Source organism: Triplophysa dalaica, chromosome 7 (assembly GCF_015846415.1).
Source record: "Triplophysa dalaica isolate WHDGS20190420 chromosome 7, ASM1584641v1, whole genome shotgun sequence".
In the NCBI taxonomy this organism is placed as follows: Eukaryota; Metazoa; Chordata; class Actinopteri; order Cypriniformes; family Nemacheilidae; genus Triplophysa; species Triplophysa dalaica.
The window spans coordinates 13,440,737-13,463,010 of NC_079548.1; the positions used below are offsets into that span (position 1 = coordinate 13,440,737).

General features: G+C 38.7%; 3 protein-coding genes and 1 long non-coding RNA gene across 24 annotated transcripts in view; 2 read left to right on the top strand and 2 right to left on the bottom strand.

Annotated features, from left to right (window-relative positions):
- cacna1aa (calcium channel, voltage-dependent, P/Q type, alpha 1A subunit, a) overlaps nucleotides 1-3,101 on the bottom strand; it is a 75,006-nt gene extending 71,905 nt beyond the window's left edge. For 12 of the 19 annotated variants that reach the window (XM_056752780.1, XM_056752793.1, XM_056752791.1 and 9 more), the window contains exon 1: nucleotides 1,350-2,803. In XM_056752780.1, the coding sequence (XP_056608758.1) occupies nucleotides 1,350-1,621 (272 nt within the window). In that variant the 5' untranslated portion in view covers nucleotides 1,622-2,803. Of the gene's footprint in view, nucleotides 1-1,349; nucleotides 2,805-3,019 lie in introns of those variants that run through there. The other 7 variants (XM_056752792.1, XM_056752789.1, XM_056752786.1 and 4 more) reach the window with 2 other exon arrangements.
- A 5,402-nt stretch (nucleotides 3,102-8,503) lies between these two features.
- Nucleotides 8,504-11,639, top strand: alkbh7 (alkB homolog 7). Its single transcript, XM_056753318.1, has 4 exons — nucleotides 8,504-8,882; nucleotides 10,659-10,832; nucleotides 10,914-11,038; nucleotides 11,182-11,639. The coding sequence occupies exons 1-4, from the start codon at nucleotides 8,601-8,603 to the stop codon at nucleotides 11,300-11,302; spliced, it is 702 nt and encodes a 233-aa protein (XP_056609296.1). The 5' UTR covers nucleotides 8,504-8,600; the 3' UTR covers nucleotides 11,303-11,639.
- A 124-nt stretch (nucleotides 11,640-11,763) lies between these two features.
- Nucleotides 11,764-22,217, bottom strand: gtf2f1 (general transcription factor IIF, polypeptide 1). 2 transcript variants are annotated; one of them, XM_056753317.1, is made up of 14 exons: nucleotides 21,955-22,217; nucleotides 15,420-15,449; nucleotides 15,171-15,217; nucleotides 14,985-15,057; nucleotides 14,685-14,878; nucleotides 14,168-14,338; nucleotides 13,866-14,062; nucleotides 13,584-13,734; nucleotides 13,433-13,491; nucleotides 13,217-13,348; nucleotides 13,056-13,126; nucleotides 12,787-12,928; nucleotides 12,485-12,617; nucleotides 11,764-12,396 (listed from the first exon to the last, which is right to left on the bottom strand). In XM_056753317.1, the coding sequence occupies exons 2-14, from the start codon at nucleotides 15,429-15,431 to the stop codon at nucleotides 12,192-12,194; spliced, it is 1,587 nt and encodes a 528-aa protein (XP_056609295.1). In that variant the 5' UTR covers nucleotides 15,432-15,449; nucleotides 21,955-22,217; the 3' UTR covers nucleotides 11,764-12,191. The 2 variants fall into 2 exon arrangements, with proteins under 2 accessions (XP_056609295.1, XP_056609294.1); XM_056753316.1 differs by lacking the exon at nucleotides 21,955-22,217 and adding an exon at nucleotides 15,828-16,026.
- On the top strand, nucleotides 17,705-20,766 carry LOC130426506 (uncharacterized). Of its 2 annotated transcripts, XR_008907188.1 has the most exons (5): nucleotides 17,705-17,821; nucleotides 18,467-18,537; nucleotides 18,705-18,820; nucleotides 19,635-19,774; nucleotides 20,508-20,766. It is a non-coding gene; the product is annotated as an uncharacterized LOC130426506 (long non-coding RNA). The 2 variants fall into 2 exon arrangements; XR_008907187.1 differs by having other exon boundaries at nucleotides 19,635-20,766.
- Nucleotides 22,218-22,274: the final 57 nt, after the last annotated feature.

Here is a 22,274-nt window from a genome sequence, read left to right on the forward strand (position 1 = left end):
GAGTGGGCATTGGAGTATTTAGTTATACAGATTTACGCCTACAGTATCTGTGGCCCTTCTGTATTCATACAACAGAGATCAGGAGCCACAAAGGCGGGAGTAAAGGAATCCAACACTGTTATCTTTTGCCTAACGGGAACCATGAAAAAGAATGCATAAGAAATCTGCTTATGTGTACTATGTCAGAAATATGTCAGAGAATAAAGAAATAGGGCCTACATATTTTTGTGCTGTACATATGGGCAAGACTTTACCACAGCGCTTTGAAATGTTGACACACACACATACAGTAGGCCTCCGGCATGTATCATTAATGAGTTAAAGTCTGTACAAAGTGAAATAGATGATGGTCAGTACTTTGCTTAAGAAACTGGGCGAGAAAGAGAATTTAAGAGAGGAAGACAAAGAAATGGCGAATAAATAATTTAAATTCTGCAGACTGAATGTAGATCACTGCCTCTACACATGGATGAATACTGGAAGGGCTCACGACTCAGATCTGAGTAACTTCTTTCTATCTGTCTCCCTCTGGTGTCCACTCAACCATTATTTATTCCTTCTCTTCAATCTGAACTATTTATAGCCTTAAAGATACCTTTCTATCATTAACTTGCCTCTTGTGTCATCTGTCATTGATCTGTGAAGGAGAGCAGTAGCTCAGTTCATATTAACGTTTAGGCTAATTATGTATTGATGAAAACATCAATGCAGTGTATCCTACAGAAAAAAATACATTTTTCTTTATTGTTAAAGCTGAAAAGTAGGCTACTGTGTGTTCAAGCCATGACCTCACTGATCGTGAGCTGATTCATTGAATGTTCCCGCGGGGGAAAAAACACAAGTTGGGTTTCTCTGCATAAATAACCCGTTTAACATATCAGCGCTTTATTCATGCAAACACGTCCTATATTCTGAAGCTTATGGAATATGGGAAATGGTGGCTGTTCCCCTCCCCTCATCGCCCCCGTTTTCACCATAGCTTTCTCTCTCGCGTGACACCAGGATGAGATACTTCAATGCTGACATCAGCAAGCCTGCGCCGAACACAGCGCCGCCCGGCCGCAATCGTCACACACAGCTCACCTCACTCCAGTACGTAACACACCGAACATACACACCAGAAATAGTATCAAATTATTGTGCCACAAGCCATCGTATAGCTCACCTAAAAAAAAACTAAATTCAGCCTTTTACCTATTAGTAGGACACGAAGCACAAAACCATCACATCACGTGCGTGTTTTATCATTAAATCAGCAGTATTGGATCGATAATTATTGTACATTATAAGGTGAAATGTATACCTTAACTGAAGGCTTTGAGCTTCTCGTTTGGGTTTTAAAAGGATATGGCCATTCGGTGATCTTTTTGGCGTATTTTCTCACAAAGTTGTCCTCGCTGAAGATGAACAGAGATCGGTTGACGGTGAAGCAGTTTTGCCGCACTGGTATTGGGTTGTACAGGGCCATAGTTCTGGCACGCTGGGCCATCGACTGCTTGTACACTCTCTGATGAGGACCCGGCGGGCCGCCCTGCCTGCTGCCGCCGCGGCCGGGTCCCCCTTGAGCGTGTCCCGGTCCTCCACCATACCTGGACGGCACCTCATCTCCGAACCTAGCCATTCTATAGACACCAAATGCCAGTCTTCACGAAGCAGGAGAAAAGAGGGTGAATATTCAACGCGACCACACCACATTACATCCCATCTGCTTCAAAACTTAATACGTGTATAACTGGAGTGTACATTTGTCTTCCTGGCTTTTACGTCACGTTTAGGATCCAGGAGCTGATGCTTGTATTTTCTGGCAGAGAAAATGATTTAAAAATCAAACGAACAAAATACAAGCAAAAATCGTGCCCAAGGCTATGTTCTGTAGTTCACAGGTTCGTTGCACCTTTCAATTTACAAAATGGTCCATCATCATCATCATCTCATTTCATGTCCAAAATCATGCACTGTATATTTCCAAGGCGTAGTAATTATTGGGTAAATCTCTCTTTTTCCGTTGCTCCATTCTCATATCTCCACAACTGTCCCTCTCTTGCTTCGCTTGCTTCTCCTCAGGTTGTAATTATACCACTATCATTTATACGATCTAGGTTTAATAACCTGAAGAGAAGAAAAATGCAAGAGCAATCATTTGAGTTGACTTCTCAACGATACATTGCAATGATTGCAATATCATGTTATTGGAAAAATAGGATAAAAATCGAATTATTTATTTATTTTGTAACATCCGCAATATTTGGCACGGTATAGCTATAATCTGGCTTCGGTCACCTCTCGATCACGTTTACTCGCATGCATTTGCGATCTCCACTACATACATATGCGAGATGTCCTATGTTAATTCTTATTTCTTTTAAACGACATATGCTTCTAGTCGGATGCAAAGAAACAGATCACAATGATCGATTGGTTTGGAGCTCACTGGTAAGGTGTCATCTTTTCCGTCAGAGCCATTACTAGCATTTCAGTGCGAGAAGACCAATCCAACCGTCATAAAATCCAATGAAGGGACACACAAAAAGTAAAACCATCAATCGTGAGAGGACAGCGGCGACATATCCGCGTTCCCATAGCCGCTCTTATTCATCGGACTACGGGCCGTGCAGGATCTGCTCATCTTCCCCGTGTGAGGGCAATCCGTTCATGAGAACACTCGTATCCCTCTTTTCCTTATTTCTTCCAGTGTTGAGCTGTCTGTTAGCCTCGTTACTCTCCGTCAAGCGCCCCTGAGAAAAAAAAAGAGTGGGAGGAGGCAGTTGAGGACGAATGTGGGGTGGGGGCTCTCAGGATATCGGTTTGTGAAACACAACCCGCTCCGATCAGCTGACAAGTTAAGCTATATAATGAGCAACTGATCAATTCAGTGCTATTCGTCTCCAAAGCACTTGCAGCACATGACGCATGCACACTCCCCCCGTGCCCCTACTGATTCATGTATTTCTCTCCCTGGTCTGACTCCGCTGTCTAAATGTCTTCAGTCTAAATGTGTTGTCAGGCTTTTTGAGCTCACCTGCCTTTGCCGCACGATACTATCATCGGCTTGTTTATACGAAGAGTCGGGGTTGATCGGTTTTAGAGATAACGAATCATAACAATCTGGCAGCGCGTTGCCAGGACGGACTGTTCGTGCCCAGTGGACGGGGATGTGAGCGCTGGGAGACAGCTGCGCGCGTCTCTCGGGAACGGCTCCGTTTTGCGAGGGCATGCAGGGGTAGGACCGACGGGCTATTCTTAGCAGCAGACATTTCGGAATTAATAGACGGAGATTTCCCATTAGTACAGCTAAATCTGACAACATCCCTCTCCACCAACACCCCTTAATACCGTCTATTAAAATGAATAATAAAACCCATAGCCTATACTGACAATTTTAGATGAACTATAGTGGCATATTGGTTATATTAGCAGTATTTGATTAACGGGATTTAAGGATGGTTGAGTAGACTATAGTTTCATTTAAGAGCAAAGAGTGTCATAAATCGATGGACTCTTGCGACCTTAACAGTGCTCACCATCCGATATCACAGGAAGCAGTGATCAGAAGAGGATATAAATCCCCTTACATGAGCCTGATCCCAATGCCGTGAGTACACGAGAATTGTCAGTGCTTCTCTCTGATTTGTAGTTTGGATAGAATACATGTCTTATTTTTAACATTGACAAGAAAAGCTGAACTTAAAAAGCAGCGGGTGTCCTCTGCATCTCGGCTCATCCCTTGATCTTGCACAGTTCACAATCTGAACCAGTGCGCGTGTGATCAACCGTGCGCGATGCGTTTAGCGTCCGTTTCGTAAAGCCCGGGGTCATGAGCTCCAGCAGACTCCAGCCCGAAAATTCCGTCAACAGATCAACAGTGGCAGGCGAATTTTTCATGTTTCCCTGATCAGTCAGACTAAGCGGCAGATAAGTGAATGCACAGACGGCTTAGATATAATATGGTAGCTACACAGTCTGAAACGGCAATTTGCAGATGGAAGTGTAATCATCACAGCATTCATTTGTATTCAAATGCAAACCAACAGTCAGTGCCTATGCCATTGTATTTAAATGTTTTCCTTTACAAATGTATATGCCCACTTTATAGTATGATTAGTGTTATTCTTTCACAAAGCTTAGCTTGTTTATACCGATCTAATGCAGAAGCGTCTCGCGCCAAGATAGCTGTCCATGGTCCTGAAAAAGTGTCCACAAAAATAAATCCCAAATTAAACACAAAAATGTATTAACAATTGATAAAAACTAAATATAGAAATTAACATTTTAAATGAGAATTCTACGATCTATTACTCTTAGACAAATTGCAATCAACATAAACATAAAAGGGTGATGTGTGATAGCGCTGCATGGGCGCCAGAAAAAAGAAAAAGTTTTGCATGTAATTTATACCCAACCTGTAAATTTGCAGTCTAGTACTGTGTTTTTACAGAATTTTAAAAATGAGTAAATTGTTTTAAAATAAAGCATTAAAGTAACATTTTTACATTATACATGTTGGCAACCACGGCCGTATGAGGTCAGGACCTCGGTAATGTTTTATATTCAAAAATAAAATGTGAAGCTCTGAATGAATAATCAGTAGTTTAAAACTCTTCTGTCTGCGTTAAGTAATTCAGTGTATTCAGTTAATAAAGTTGTGTATTGTCCGTGGTGTAAAAGATGGCTTAATTTCACTTGACGCGGGAGGCTGGTGGTGTCATCCGATTGAAAGAGTTGTGAGTGCATGCGTGGCAATCTCCGCAGACAGCGTTTTTTTCACGTAATGACACATTTTTATTTAGGAGTTATATGGAAACATTTTAGGGCAACATTAGTAAAAATGCTGAGTGACTAACATAACGGAGTAAACAGGTCTGTAGCCATTCGTAAGCGCGCCGGTTTCTCATTCGGGAGTCTGGATCGACGATGGTTCTAGGCCCGCCCTGCGCGGAGCGAGTAGAACAAGTCACATTAGTTGTTCTGGAAAACCACTATCCGCCGTATTTTGATTTTTTTTAACGTTATTAATATTTATGTTTCTCAAAGTTGAATCATTTATAACATTTATTGGTAATATAAGGTATAATTATTGACATCCCAGACCTTACTAATTTTCAAACCCCAATACAGCAAAGTTGGGTGTGTGGACATTTACTTTTTTTATTTGTTTGTTTGTATATTTTTTGTATCATTATTTTCGTGTGTTGTTTTGTGTGTATTTCATTTAAAATAGCAAGACAGGACTTCTAAATTCATCCGTCTCAACATCCTTGCAAATAATTTTTTTCTTGTTACTTCAGTGACTCTCTTACTCAATGTATTTTAGTAGCTCATACCCCATAAAAGTCTCATCAAGACATATTCATCATTACCTCTTGGATCTGTCAGCTGCCTCTACAGGAATCTGCTACAGCTGTTATTTTGGCCTTTTTAAAGAAAAGTGCACTTTGTAGGTCACATAAAGAGCTATGTTCTGCTTTTCCTTTCACCCCGTGTGAAAAGCACTGTAGATTTAAAGACACACAATTACAAATTACAAAGTCTAAAAGTACAATCCTAATTGCAAGGAAGATATAAAACCAAGTGGAGATAAAAATAGAGATTACGACCGATACTCAAAGTACGCCTATAAACATTATTTTTTAAGCACTAAATTAAATTAATTGTTTTTGTATATTGTATATGTGCAGGTATTGATTATGAACATGGCATCGATGTGTGCTGTAGTCCTAGTGTGTCAGCCTTGTTACACAGCTGGAGTTCACAGGGCGATTGCTTTTGAATCTCAGAGGCTCTTACACACAGCCCCTCCCTCAGTGCATTATTAAAGCATAGCACACTAATCTAACACAGCAGTACACAGAAAGCACACAGTCACTAAACGAAATTGAATAGACATCTCACAGCTGTGTATATGAAAGTGTTTCATGCGAGTCTCTTAACAAATTTTGTGTCACATGTCACATGCGAACCGGGTAGATGAAGAATTTAGAGGTTATGTTACTGTGCATTTTCAGCAGAAGCTGAACCCAGTGACTCATAAAGCTGAATAATTCATAAACATCATGTATAACGGGTTCTTTGTTCCTGATTTAACCTTTATTTTCTAGATATGAATACTGCTGGTGACAAGAACAGGCAGCCACCATCGTATGTCCACATTGTATGTTACATGTTAAATACAATAAATAATAAAAGTGGAACAGGTAAAAAAATACAGAGAAATGATCAGTTATAAACTCTCTTATATTGTAAACTATATGAAAACCAACAGGAATCAAAGATGATCATATTGGCACATATAATGCTGCTATAGAGAGTCTACTGAAGCATAAAGTGGGACATCTTCCCTTGAATGGAGCGTTTTATTTGGGGAGGAGCCTCATGGCACACTGGTCATTTGCAAACAGCCATGCAGGGAATCGCATGTGTAAAATTATTAAAGGCTTCAAATGCAGAGTAGAAATGCATGGAAAAACTTCCGTATATCAGATATACCCTCCTGCAAACAAACATCCAAAGGACAATTTCATTTACTCCCCCTTTTAACACAGTTTCTATGTAAATTACATCTTGGGTACAAACAATAGCAACCTCTTTGTTTACCTCTCTTTTTCTACTGTGGACGAGCAGATCCAAACTCATTTCTAAGTCTATATTTACATTACAATCAATTTGGCAATATATAGTCACTTGACAAATGCTGTGAACCTTGGAGACTTCAACGATTTCCTGTGTTTCGTAGATCAGTTGCTGTCAATCATGAAGCCCATTGAGAAAAGACACTTGAAGTAAGACATGCTTGGAGAGAACCCAGACTAGCCTTTCGGGGAGTTAGAAATCTACGTTGTTGTTTGTGAGTGTATGTGTGTAAATGTTCTTGTTGTGTGAGATGAACAAACCTCAATCACCTTTTCATGTCCTCGATACGTGCATTCGAATTCCCCTCATGCTCCAAAGGCTTTCAGACACAACAACTTATGTACAAATCTGTATAGGTACTGTGAGAGGAATTCTGCTCAAGTCTTGATTTTTGAGAAAGACATAATTTCAAAGTTACTATATAAAAATGTCATTTAGAAAAAGGGCACTATTGATTTAATTTAGAAAATAGTACCTGACTATTCTAAATGTTATGTTACAACATGACATTTGAGCAAATGTGTAAAGTAGGGTTTGCCTGTTGTAAAATGTTTACAGAGAATCAAAAAAATGAGCTGTTTCATGAGTGTAGTTCAGAGTTGGTTCCGTCTTTGCAATATTGTAATGTTTGCAGTGGCGTGGACATATGGCACATTCCCCAGAGCCATGTATCAGCACTCAATGTCTTACTGCCTATAAATCTCACTGACTTACAGACTGCTTAGTGCCCTCTCACTGCCACAAACAGTGCTGCCTGACCATTACAATTACAAATAATTACCTTCATTACAGTCTTTTAGGCTAATTGATGAGGGAAATCAGTCAATGTGGTGCCTCTGTGTTTGTTAAGAAAGAGAGAGAGAGAGAGAGAGAGAGTACAAATAAATATACCTGTACAGCGCCATAATGCTGTGCAAGCACAGCGATCAGAAATAGATTTAGGCGATACTATCACATCTCAAGAAAACAATACACACCTTCAAGTGATACTCAAAAATGAAAATTCTGTCATCATTACTCACCTTTGAGTTGTTTCAAATGTGTATACATTTCTTTGATCTGATTAACACAGAGAAATATGTTTGGAATAATGCTTATAACCAAACAGATCTCAACACCCGTTGAATCCCATAGTAGGAAAAATACTCTTTCATTTTGTTTGTAGTGTTTAACACAAAAGAAGACATTTTGAAGTTGTGGGGCACTTTTCACTACCATTTTTATTTACTACTTATGGAAGTCAATGGGTGTTGAGATCTGTTTGGTTATAAGCATTATTCCCAATATCTTTCTCTGTGTTCATCAGAACAAAGAAATGTATACACATTTAAAACAACTCAAAGGTGAGTAAATGATGAAAGAATTTTAATTTGGGGTCTTTAAAAAAAACATGATTTTAGTTGGTGTCACATGGGTAAAGAAAATTGCAAATATTTTGTTATTAAATATAACAATGTTGTGGAAATATTGTAAAATGACTAGTCCCTATATAAAAGCAATGGTCGTGCAGTGCTCCCTAGTGTTAAGAAGCGGTATTGTTGGTGCAGAGCGTTTGTCATTTTATTTTATTTATACGGGTATTTGAATAGGTACAGTACAAAAAACCCAAGTGAAAATATGCATTTTCCAGTTAATAGTTGAAAAATATGCATTTTAAAGAAAGGATATCATCGCAGTAAATTGGCTATACTCAAAAAAACAATATAGAACAAAAGACAAAGGCATTCACACGTTTTATTTTCGCTTCAAATGTTATAGAGGATTTCTATCATTATCCGAAAAACAAATAGCCCTCTATCGTGTGCCCAGTTATGAATTTGCAATACTGGGAAGTGACTGACTCAAAAACGTCAAGTCCCAGAATCCTTAGCGATTTTAAAAATGGTGCCTTGTCAATGACAGTATGTCACCGGGAATAAACTGCATATTAGATCCTCAGTGTTTTAAGGTGTCATAATTTTCGCCACGACAGAATGAAACTACTGGTCAAAGCAGCCATACAAGCCCAGAGGACATATTTTCAGCGAATTTTATTGTATCGGTTTACGTCAGACAATTCACCGCTCAGAAAAGGCCTGCAGTCCACAGAGGAGTGTGGATGGTTGTGCGCCTCGTCGCGGGAGATTTTGTCCGCCGTGCGCGGACTGGTTGAAGTTCGGCAGAACTTCATAAGCGAGGAAGAGGAGAAAGCCCTTCTTAAAGAACTAGAACCAGGACTTAGGAAAAAACGATACGAGTTTGACCACTGGGACAATGTAAGTAGGTACGTATTGGTGTTTTAGTAACATGTCTATTATTTCTACTTTAATATAGTTGCGGGCAGAGCCAGAGCGAGGCTTCGTGAAAGTACTGAAACAGTATCAAATGCGCCGTATCGTTTCGAGGCTTCGAAACAATCCGACACCCGTCTCCACGATTACACCCAGTGGTCTTTTGCGCGTGTTGCCCTAAACTCCTATGTAATAACGATTGATACAATCGGTGACGGATTACAGTTTGTATTTTCGTGAGTTCTGGGCGAGTGGTTAGTGTCAGTCACTTGCCTGACTGTCGGAGATTCGAATCTTGGTTGAAGAGTTCGTTTCATTGAAAATTAATATTATATTTTAATAGGCTAACGTTATATGTCTGTCTGACAACTGCTTGAGCCTAGTTTTGTAATTTGTAGGTTCTTTATTGTAAATGATATGGGCTATTTTGGAAACGAAGATAGGCCTAATAAAAGAAATCAAACTACAATCTTTCAAATTTTTACACTTAAACATTTTTATTGAAAAATGTGAATTTCTCTGTTGTAACATTTACGCATTTTCCAGGCGTTTTTATCCTAAGCGGCGTACATTGCATTATGCTTTACATTTAAGTTTTGGAATATGTATAAACCCTGGGATCGATCCAATGACCTTGACGTTGCCAGCTCTATGCTCTAACCACTGACCTACCAGAAAGATATAGGATACATTTTTTTTACATCAATTAACATATACCATAAACGTGCATTTCAGTCATGCATTTTAGGAAATACTTTACTTTATGCTGGATCTTTACAAATGCCCTGGAGACTTGAACACTGAAAAGCCCAACACTGAAAAGGCTGTAAATGTTTGATTATGTCCACTCAAGCCTCTTCAATGTCCTTTGCACTTGCTTAAAATTTACATAAAAATTAATAAATTATTTGTATAGGATTTGGGAGCTTAAAAATGGTGATATTCAATTACTGGGCATGAGATTGTAGCCTCATGAGATGAGGCCACAGATGAACTTTGAGTCAAAAAATGTATGTCAAATGTCACTAAACATATATCAATAACACAACAAATGGCTCTGTTTGTTTTGTAAAATTTGGCAAGATTTCACATTAAGTGATACTTATCCCGAGATGATCACTGTCTATGGACACTAGATCACTACAAACATGTTTTTATATTTCTTTATTTACAGTTAAATCAGTAATTCACACTGGTTTATCAGTTACTTTCCGATCAACACAACAAACGGCGCAATGTCGTTGAGTTTTGAAACGTTTCAAAATGGTTCTAAACAATAATGACGTAATGAAGCCTCGTTGGCTTACATGACTTGGTCTGATCCGATACCGGTTTCGAAGCTCAGTGAAGCCTGTTTCGAAAGCGCCCATGATATAGAAAGCATTAAAGCTGTTATAAATCCTCTTTACCACATTCTTAACCTGATCTTACACACTCACCTGTAATTCTCAAGGAAGCACAGACCCTTAAAGCTGCTGTTAGCTCTTTAGGGGTGCTAACAAATAAGTAAATGAAGAATCTGACCATGGCTTGCGAATAATGGCCAATCAGAAATCTTAAAGGCAGATTTCTCCCAATATGCTGAGGCTGGCTATAAGATTGTCTGACCAATGAAAGTGTGTAGGAAACCATATTTTTGCAATTCCATTTGATTCCACCACTTGCGCATAAATGGCGTACAACAGCAGGAATAAAAAATCCAGCGTCCTGACATTTTTGCTTCGCCTTAACTTTTTATCTACCATTGTCTTTCCCGTTCAGGCCATCCATGGCTTCAGAGAAACAGAGCGTCTTCAGTGGGGAGATGTTTGTGAAAGTGTCTTCAGGAGGGTCAGAGAAGTGGCATTTCCTAAGGGCAGTTCACTTCTTGGACCCGTTCACGTTCTGGACCTGGACAAAGCAGGCTACATCAAACCCCATGTCGACAGTGTGAAGGTCTGCCTTTCATCCACAGTTGTATGTGTTGTTTACGCTGTATTCCTGTTCTTCAGGTAAATTTTTTTTCTCTCGTTTCAGTTTTGTGGAAGCACCATTACAGGACTGAGCCTGTTGTCTGATAGTATTATGCGTCTCGTTCCAGAGAATAACTCTGCTGAGTGGCTGAACTTGCTTTTAAGTCGTCGCTCACTTTATATTTTGAGGTATATTATTTTCTCTCATAATTCCCCGTACTGTGAATAGAATTGAAGCTACTCTGTACTGGAAGACAGCAGCCCAAATTGAGTACTTTACAAACCACGGAGTGTAATGAAATATTCACACATTTTATTTTTCTTGTCAACAGGGATGATGCTAGGTTTAAATACACACATGAAATCCTAAAAGATGAGGAATCCTTTTTCTCAGGACAGAAGGTTCCCCGTCATCGCCGCATTTCTGTGATCTGTCGAAACCTGCCAGTTTAAAAGTGTTGGGACTTCATTGCTTCTTTTTTGGAGATTTAGTGACTTCTGTTGGAAGCAATTTTCCATAAAAAGTGATAACAATTGTTATCTTTGCTTGATTAAATCAGGCTCACTTCAATGTGTGGTCACAACACACTACTGGAATATAATAAATGAGATTTAAATTATTTACACATGCAAAATAATGAAGACTTTGTCAGTAAGACAGTTTTTCTTTATCTAATAAAAATTTTTTTCTAATCTTCTACTGTGGCCCCTTGTCCAAGAAAATAAACGTTTGTACCGAATACAAATGAACAACAACACTTTACTGTTTTAACAACAAACTGAATTTAATACTAAAGGGAAACATCTGCAAATGATATTGTACATTTTATACAGAGTTTTAAATTTACTGTAGGAAATGAAGTTCATTACAAGTGTGGTAAATGCTGTTAAACCTCATAAAAAAAAAGATACGATATTTTACTTAGATATTTATTATGATACCACCCTCTCCCTGAACTTGCATCCTCTCTGTATCCTTCTCAAAATTCAACAGGTTTTGCTGAGAGACCACTCTGTGATATTCAATTACAAATGCTCAACACTAAGAGCCATGAATCTGTCTTAATTTTCCAAACTTTTTGTAGCTTTATATAGAGTTCTACTCTCTGTTATTATTTCCTTTGTCTTTTGCTACTTTTCTGTGCACTTCTCTGTTATTGAGTTACAGAATTCAAGCACTACTTTTACAATTGCTTGTTGGAAAAAGCAAAATGACACTAAGAAAAGTGACTGTTGACCAAGCAGGTCTTAAACTAACTTTATTCTTAAGGGAGAGGCTGCTGGTGATGAGCTTCAGCAGCAGCTGCAGTCAGTGACACTCCTCTTCCCTTCTCTGCTGAGCTCATTCTGTGAGGTAGAAGTGCATCTTGTCGTTGATGTTCTTCCTCTCAGGGTTCAACCTCTTTAAAATCTGAGCGAGCACATTGACTGTCTGCTCACTGCTGAGGCCTGTACGCTTAGTCTGGAACTTCTTTAGAAGGTCTTTAGTGGTCATGGGCTTTCTGATGAGATACCTGCGTACGGCATCCTCTGTCAGTTGCACGTCACTGCAAAAGAGAGATGAAACGGGTTTTAGACAGATAACAACTACAAAACACAAAAGTGGTAACAGGAGATCAGAAATAGAGAAGGTACCTGGAGCAGGGGGTGGATTTCCCTGATGCGGGCTGTGGAGTACTCTTTCCTGAAGAGCTCTGTGGACTGGGCTCCATTTTCAATCTCTTAGCAGCTGGAGTCTCTGAGCTGGGCATGGTAGTCTGCCGCTTACCTGAGACAGAAAAGTCAGTTAGACTTAGAATGACTAGATCTGGAGCAGCGAAAAAAAATACAGAGAAGTGGAAGGCAGGCACACAATATCGCTTGCGAAGAAGCACAGAGAAGTGGTGCAGTACAGTTGTGGACAATTCAATATGCAGAACTGCTGTGTTTTAATGTACCTTGCTCCAGTTTGTTGGCAGCGGCACGCAGAGTATTGGAAGTGGCAGCATTGTCAATAGAAGGTGTCCCAGGTCGGCTTCCTGTTTTTGAACTACCTGCTGAGCCACGGCCGCCCCCTCGCTTGGGAGGTGTGCGTTTCTTCTGAATGATAGGGTACATAGAAAAAACACTGTACCATATTCACATGTTACATGTAATCTCAAAACAATTTCACACTCTCTCTCGCACACATGCACGTGCCCAGACACACAAAGATATAGGCCACTACCATAAACAATGCTGAAGCTGCCTCTCCATCAATATCACTTTCCTCTGAGCTGTCCGATTCGCCACTACTGTCTGAAACAACATCGATCATGTTTTTTAACATTACCCGTGTGGACACAACCACAAAATTATCATTATGAAAGGCAAAGTGGTTGCTGTTACCTTTCTTTTTCTTCTTTTCCACCTGAACTGGTGTCTTCTTCTCATCTTCCTCCTCTTCTTCCTCTTTGGCATCTTCCTCATTCTTGTTCTCCTCCTCGCTCTCTTCCTCACTATCTGAAGCTTCATCAATCCCTGAAGAAAAAAAAAAAAGAGCTCATCAAATATTACTATTAGAGGAAGTTCAAAAATGCTTTTAGAATCTGGCTGGCCACTAACCTTTAGGTACATCTTCTCCTTTATTTGGCTTCGTCTTCTCTGGCTCCTCGTCTTCAGAGCTAAAGCAAAGAAAGAGTTTTAGAAACCATGAGATATTTTTTTTGACGACGAGCTGTTCGTATGTACCAATAGCAACTGTTCTTTAAGTCACCTGCTCTCATCAGACATGTAGTCCACTTCCACTCCCTCAAAGTCCCCATCATCACTGTCCTCAATTCCTTCTAGATCACCGCCCTTTTTCTTCTTCTTTCCCTTGCCTTTGGGACCCTTCTCCTTCTTGGCTTTTGTTTTGCCCTCATCATCTGCATTGAAACGCATTCAAACACGTTCAAACATTGAACACTGGCAGTTGCACACCGGACGATAAATGCAGCACACAATGTAGAAAACACAAGTCTTGTTTTGTATACATGTTATTTCTCATTATGCTTACCCTCTCCCATGCTGCCGTCACTGTCATCGCTGCTCATCTCCAAGTCATCCTCCAAGTCATGTATGCGCAGGTCTCCTCCCTTCTTTTTCTTTTTCTTTCCCCCTTTCTCTCCCTCTTCCTCATCCTCGTCTCCTCGCTCTTGCTCCCGGAAACGACGCTGAAGCATGATACTGAAGTGGTTTACCACTTTGTTTCTCCTGAAAGGAACATGAAATGAAAAAATGACGTTTGATCTCAATTACTTGCCCTCCAGTATGATTTATGACTTCTATTTCAACACGACCACCTAAAACTGCTCTAACCTGCCCCACTCTTCCTCTGCCTCCTCGGCTGTGAGTGTACGGTGCTTGGCCTGTGGTGTGAAGTTGTACCAGGCATGCACGGGAAACGCCTCAAAGGCACCATCGGCAGACTGCGTAAATATGTAGTAGGAAGCATTTTCTGTTACTCCGCCTTTTTTCAGACCCTTGAATCTGAATGAATGAGCGGAGCAATATAGGCAGAGTTAAGTATCCATATTTGGAAACAAGTTTAATGTACAACAAAATATAAAACATAATGAAGGTATATTAGAATAAACTTAAGAATGAACATATAATAACACTTTATTTAATCTTGTATGTGTATTGTAAACCCTTGAACTAGCTATTTTTTTATAATAATCATCACAATAAAGTAACAGGCTCAATTCTGTGTTTGCTGGTCAAGTTTTGCTTTAACAATATATGACATTTTTCTCTGAAGAACACACAGTTTTTATGACTTTACAAAGCATTTGCTATCCAAGAGAACAAAATTGGCAATAACCTTGCACAGTACCTTTTTCCTGCCTTGCCATTCACTTTAAGGATCCAGGGCTGGTCCTCCACTTTGAACTCCTTTGTAACAATGCCGTACTTCTTCCTCCGTGACTCCTCTCTCTGTTTCTTTCCAAACTCACTGCCTGCTGCACCGTCCTGACTCTCATCCTCTCCGTATATCCGTCGATTACTCATGTCCCGCTCCATACGGGCCTAAATACAAAATACAGACAGATAGGCAAATATATTCTAAGAAAAAGATAGGTAAGATATGGGAAAAACATGCATGTCTGATTATACTTGTACAGTGAGTGCCTACCTGAGTCCATGCGGAACAGCTGACTTTGTCACCTGCATTGAAAGCCATTAAGTTGTATTTTTTATTGGTGTTTCTGTTGGAAAGAAGGCCCCGATCAGATATTCATCTACTTCTTGAAAACAATTACTTTGAAGGACTATTTGAAAATGTAAAGAACACAATAGAAAATATGAAAGTAACTCATACTTAGGGACTCGTACAGTGTACTCCGTTGTGGAGGAACTACTACTTCCCTGTAAACAGCAAGATAAACACTTTATTTTCATGTGCTTTTTGAAATGCTGAATCGTGTGGCAGTATAAAAAATAAGTGCTATATCAGTTTTAAAATGACAAATATTCCTTTTTAATTATTCACCCTTAACCAAACTAGACCTGGACCTCATAACATATTCACAGATCATAATTTAAGATGAAGATGCATTGGAAAACTTACCAACGACGTCATCACGGCACGCTTAATAACCTGCCAGAAAAGATAGTGTTTTAAGCAATACGAAAACACACATGCACGCTTTCACATCTTCGCAATCAATTTCAAGTGTCTGTCTTAAAACCCACGAAAAGCAAAAGCTGAATATAAACAATCATAACACAGTAAATAAACTTAAAGACACCATTTAAACAAGAATGTAACGAGACATTTTCTCTCAAGCCTTATTATGTGAGATTTAGTCTCTGCTATTCTTTTTGCCGTAACTCCATTTTACTTTAAAGCCGAGGCAGAAATTAGTTAAATAAACTAAATAAATATTGTAATGTACAGGATTTAAACAGCATTTTACTATTTGACATCTTAAATCGTTTAAATGAGGTTCGTTGTAAAGTTTGAAATGAGGGTTACCTTCTCGGCTAAATTAACTGGAGAACATCTGATGAGCGTTTTCAATGCCTAAACCTTAAACGACGTCGTACAGCAGGTCACTGTTTTTTTATTTGAGTATAAAGGAAAAAATGTAATTCAATTCTCAAAGAAATTACTGTATTTGCGCCGAAATAAAGAAAGCGTGAACCAAGATCCCACCTTTCACAACTATACTCTTCTTCGCGCTCTGCGTGCTGTTATTCACAATGCCATTTAGCGCCTCCCACTGTTCTGAAGGGCATACTACGCTCCTGCGCCAAGGTCTGTGAATGCATTTTCCCCTTAGTTTAGAATTTTTATGACCAATCACATTACAATATTACTATACAAACTATTTAAAATTGTCTGCCTTTTTTGATAACAATGTTCTTTTGTATAAGGCTATTTACAGACCATTCTGGAATATCTAAAATACTGGTCCAGAAGCATTTTCTATATCTATTCAGGTCTAAATATTCTATTCAATGTGTTTTTTTCAAACCTCTGTGTAGTGTTGAAAAACTGAAACAAGTAGCACTTCAATTAAACGAAAGATATACTGAACTTATGCTTCCAATAGATCTTTAGTCGGTGGCCTCATAAGCAATGGGCTTTAGTTTTAATAGAATGAGTTTAATGCGGGATTACAATTTCTACAATTTTAAATACACTTGCCAAAAACGTACTCTCCCTTTATCTCAGATTAATATGATCACAGGCACATCATATATATGATAGAGACACATCTTGATATAGAGGCTGTGCCATTAAAACCATTTGACTGTATCTTCAATTTGGTGGGTTTACTGGGGGGAGTATATATTTCATAATGATAACCAATATACCCGATAAAAAATTACTCCCACCTTAATCTCACTTTAATATTATCACAGGCACGTCACATATAAATTAATGACACATCTTAATATAGAGGTTGTGCCTTTAAAAGCATTTGACTGACTCTTAACTGTAACTGTAGACAGTTCAAAATACTGTATAATTCCATTTATATTTTCATATATTGAAATAAATATATACAGGAAATTAGATATATATTGAAGCTACTGTCAAATGCTTTTAAAGGCATGACCTCTATATTAAGATATGTCATTATTTTATATGTGACGTGCCTGTGATAATATTAAACTGAGATTAAGGGGGGGGGGGGTATTAGCATCTATGGAAAATGATAGGATGGATTATTGTTGCAAAAGAAGGTCTAAATATTTTCCGTTATCAGTTTTTTTACCAATATACTGTATAAAAGATGTTTGAATCGAAGTGATACAGCTAACCCGGGCTTCTTCAATTGGAGACTAGGTGACACCCAGCGGTTTATTGGCAGAACTGCAGGGGTTCTGCAAATGATTGTGTGATCTCCGTCAGAAGAACAATATTTATATTCACTGCTGCAAAGGTTATGTATACACTTATTATAAGTGCATTTTATTTATATCATCAAAATATAGATTATAGATTTAATAGATAATACTGTAAATATATTTCAAATAAAGCACCATAAAATTCATTGAATCTGTTTATTCTCGCGTGTTGTTTCATGGGAAATAGTGAGTGACCGAATGAAAATCACAGTACATGTGTGTAAAAAAGAGTGAACGATTGTAGGTATCGGAGTAGATCACTCAGGTTTCGGACACCACAACAAAAGGGCGGAAACACGATATTGTGCACTATACACACTAAAAAATGCTGGGTTATTTAATCTACCCAACCGCTGGGTTATGAAATGGTTTACCCATTATGGGTTATTTATATCAATATTTGGGTTATATTTATTTATTTGGGTTATTTTGTGCAACTCATGCGTTGAGTTAAAATCCATCAACCCAACATACATCGGTTGACCCAGCACGTGGGTTGTTTGTGCTTCGAACGTCATCACATCGTCACGGGAGTCAAGAGTCCACACACCGAGTGCTCGTCACAGCAGAAAGCCTGACTGATCATCCAGCGAGGCAAATGAATAATAAAAGGTTTGTGTAACTTATAATACATGTCTGATTCAGATTGTCTGTGTTGCGTTACCTATTAATGTAGTATATTTATATTGTCGAGGCTTTGGTTTGGCTAACAACGTAGCTAACGTTAGCCATTTAGCCGTTATCATGGATCGCCTAACGTTACAGCTTATCCGTTTGCTCTGAATTATATTAATGAATTAATGAAACAAGGTCATAATGCCCATGGGCATGTTTATTGAGTTCACCAGTCTAATTTGCCAGCTAGTTTCAAGCTAGCCAGGTGATTCGGCAGTTACCTAGTTTACTAGCCAACATGCTGTCAGTTAGTTGCTTTGCTAGCTATATTATTTTAACTGGCTATAAATGAGCGCGCTTTTTTACTTAAGAAATATATAATAAAAAGTTCGGGAACCACTGCTGTACAAATATTCTTGTGAAGTAAAACAATAGACAATTTACATGCATGCAATTTGTCATATGAATTGTATAAGGAGAGATTGTTTTCTCTATATTTTGTGATGCTAAATAAAATGGCTGTTATCTTCACATTGGATTACATGTTGCTGCTAGTCTGCATTGCTTTTGCATAGTGAAATCTGAATAGTTAATACAATAGCAATTGTTTTTTAGCTTAAGCTCTTTTTGTGTTTGTTTCAGATCAATGGACAGCTTTGTCATTAACACTTTGACAGAGTGGCAGCTGACAGACCTTGTCGACAAATTTAAAGGTAAGAAATATTTGTTTTCCCATCAACAGCATATCAAGTCTGCATTGCTACTCAAGTCCTTTTCAGACATTAATTCTGAGGATATTAATATGGGGACGCATTATTAATAACCTTTTATTATTGTGCCACATTGAATTGGTTTTAAAAATGTGTTTTCCATTTTATAGATTGCACAGGACAGTCTTGTCCTGCAAGGGGATGCTGCATCAAAATTGTTTGAAACTTGGCTACCCATTTATGCTGAGAAGATCCTGTGCCTGGCACCTGGATGGATAAACACCAGGTAATATATTCTTGTATGAAGATCTTGTAAATTCAGGGTTTTCCCTGGCTTCTTAGGGGCTTGACCAAAAACTGCAATTTCACATCAGTTTGGCCACTATCATTATCAGAATCAGAACTATAGCTAACTAAAAAGTATAAATTTACTTTTGATGTATTTGTACACCTGTATTTGCACAATTCACAGCCTTCTCGAACATGAGCTCTGAGAATAGTGAGTGATATCATAATAGGAATAGAGTTAAATAAATCTGTCAGCCTCTTTATGCTAATTGTGTACAAAAAAGTCCAAGTTTTTTACAACAGAGTCAACACAGCAGTACCGATGTAACTAATAGCACTAATTTTTTTGTGATTGTCGCGGGCAAAAATCCTTAATTTTGCGGCACGTTTTCTGTAAAAATGCGATGGAATATGCATTATATTTATGCAATTTTATGTGATGAAGCCACACAATTTATGCGGAGAAAATGCGGCGCATTTGAAAAAATATTCAAATTTGACCTTGCATTACAAGATCGCCATTATCCTAAAGACTGGTGACGGTAAGAAAAAATGCAAGCAAAACAAGCCATGATCACGTTTACTGCCAAAGAAATGCAATGACTGTACTCCGGTGCTCTTTTAAATACTTAAATCTCTGCTGCCGTCCGGCCCACTGATGGGAGGATTAACTACACTACAAACTAACCAGCTGCAGGGCGCGAATTAACCGCACGTAACAGTTATCATGGGTTTTATTTTAGTTGGATATTGAATGACAAAATCAGAGGTATTCCATGCCACATCGTATTGACACCTATGTCTTCCTACAGATGGTGTTGGGGATCTCGCCCTGAGGCAGCTGCCAACCTTGCTTCCACCTACAACTTACAAAGTTGGCCGTGGCCGCAGTGTGAAAGTGGTTCGCCACACCATTCAGGAATGCAGCTTGGCCTTCATCGACCGTAAGCCTGTAAGTCCTCAAGCACATCTAAATGGGAAACTTTATTTATTTTATCAACATATCTGAGCTTAAGAATGTGTGCAAGCACACATGCATATCCAGGTTTGTTTTACTATACTTTTGTGGACAGTCATCAAATAAAGCCTGACAGTATTCGGAAAATAGCCATTCTACAAGCTTACAACACAAGCATCCTGTGCTTCTAGAACACCTCAGCAGTGCCACAGGCTAATTACCTCTGATGCAGTAATTTGTTCTAAAACAGGCACCAACAAAGGTATTGAGTGCAGAAATCAACATATTTATCAGAAGGTTGACACTTTTGTATTTTAACCCATTTGGACCTGACTCTGTAAGGTTGACTAAAGAAGTCTTCTAAATCTACAAACCATTTGCGGCCCACCTATCTGACCACCTAACTCGGCTGCCTATCGGCCAGATAGGAGAGTCAGATTTTCTGATCATGTTTATTGTAATGATAGATCATCAGTAGATTTATGGCTTTTTAGGACAATTGAGAACATATGATACAGTTCAACATTTTGAATTAGAGATGCACTGAATCTTTTCCAAATTGTCAAGCTAACTAGACTTTATAATAAAACAATAATTTCTGTAGTGAGGACCAGGAAAATGGTCCTCACAATGTCTATATTAGAATTCTTCTATAGTAGTCTGTAGACATTTGGTCCTTACTCACTCGCACTCTCTCACTTGCTCTCTTGTATTCTTTCTTTTTTAGCCTGGAATAAACATGGTGGAGTAGCTCAATGAGGCCAAGGCATGCAAACCATACCCCCACATCCTGACGCTGGGAAATGATCAGAGGGCATTTCAGAATTTGTTCAAGACAGTTGACTGTTGGCATGTTGAATGTTCAGCCAGTTCATTCATAATTGTTGTTTTGCTATGAATGTTTTCCTATCTAGTGATATTAACTGCACCAGTTACACTATTGTTGATATTAATGAATGTAATACAATAAAAAAATTCTGAGATTCCATTGTTGTTTTGCTTCTGTATTTTTTTATTGCATAATATATGCATACATATAGCATGTATTCTGTTCTAGGTTTGTAGTTTAACAGTTTTATAGCTATGGGTAGTCTATTGCAATTTATTTTCTTAAATTGTACTGTAATGTGTTAGCATTATCTGGCATATGGGTTAATTTAACCCAGCATTTGGGTACACTATATAACAAATCTGTAGTTGTATCAACCCAGAATTGTATTTAATTTGCCCAAGCGTTTGGGTAGAATATTTAACTCATCTGTTGGGTTAAAAATGACCAACCCATCTTGCTGGTTCAAATTAACTACTGTTGGTCTGGTGCAATAGTGACCCAGCGGTTTGGTTATAAAATAACCCAAGTTGGGTTATTTTTAACCCATCATTTTTTAGTGTGTAGCATATAGAAGATAGGGAGCTGTTTCGGACACAGTCTACACATTGGGCCTCATTCATGAAACATTCATAAATATATTAGTAAATTCCGAGTAAATTGCGCGCAAAACAAACCTTCTCGTCAGACTTCATTGTAAAATGTTGACATGTTAATGAATTGCAATCATTCGTAAACAGTGCGAGCATGCGCACTCTCATTCACAGCATTATTCCCGTCTATGAATTACAACTACGTAAATTACGTAGGAATGCTGGAATCCTCTGGACATCGTTCTCTGGTGTGGACACATTATATTGCATAAACGCACATGAGACTTATAGGGCATATGCTAACCTATAAAACTGTGTCGACCAATCGTTTTTGGCCAGCTAAAATAATATTACATGGTGCTCCTCCGAAAACGACAAGCTGGTGGCGCTTGGGAACGCTTTCTGCGCATTATTCCGGAGATGGGTTGCTGTGATTAGGAATATCCTCTTATTTAATGCGATTTATCCAGCAGGGGGCGGTAACGCATTGTGTATGGGTTGGGGCACTATTAAAAGGCTGTGAAGGAGCGCATGTGAAGAGCGCTATTGCCATGCTGTTGTGTATGTTTGAACGCTAAGATGGGTCTTAAATAAAGTGACCATCAAGAAATTTTGGCTCATCTGAGTTTTCTTTTGAAGTATCTCAAGATGCGAAAGCCTTGATGACGACACACTCTATTATCATTTGCCAGAATATTCACGAGTATTTGTTGCATCAATATTTTGTCACACTTGGATACGATTATACTCACAAATTAGATTCTTGTGTCACATTTTCTGTTGGTCAATGTAGTGTTTGCCCGCTTCTTCTCCACTGTGATTGGACGGCTGTGTTAAAAAGGAAATTGCCGAGCTCTGCGTTTTACCCAAAAATAATATGTAAAAAATAATAAAAAAGACAGGGCAAAATAACTCATTATAATACACCTTGCATCAGAAAAACTTTATCTAAAATAATGCAGAACGTTACGTGCGGTTTTACGCGGCATTTGGTAAGGAGTGTACAGGCTTGTTCGACTTGTTGCGGCGCCACAAGATCCGACAGGCGGATGACATCATAGTATCGCGAGAG

Excerpts from the sequence above, each read along its gene's own strand:
- alkbh7 (XM_056753318.1), top strand. The coding sequence starts at position 8,601 with ATGAAACTACTGGTCAAAGCAGCCATACAAGCCCAGAGGACATATTTT. Across the intron at positions 10,833-10,913 it reads CCCATGTCGACAGTGTGAAG|TTTTGTGGAAGCACCATTAC; the intron begins GTCTGCCTTTCA and ends CTCTCGTTTCAG. Across the intron at positions 11,039-11,181 it reads CGCTCACTTTATATTTTGAG|GGATGATGCTAGGTTTAAAT; the intron begins GTATATTATTTT and ends TCTTGTCAACAG.
- gtf2f1 (XM_056753317.1), bottom strand. Across the intron at positions 14,339-14,684 it reads AATGGCAAGGCAGGAAAAAG|ATTCAAGGGTCTGAAAAAAG; the intron begins GTACTGTGCAAG and ends TCATTCATTCAG. Across the intron at positions 13,127-13,216 it reads GGAAAAGAAGAAAAAGAAAG|ACAGTAGTGGCGAATCGGAC; the intron begins GTAACAGCAACC and ends ATGTTGTTTCAG.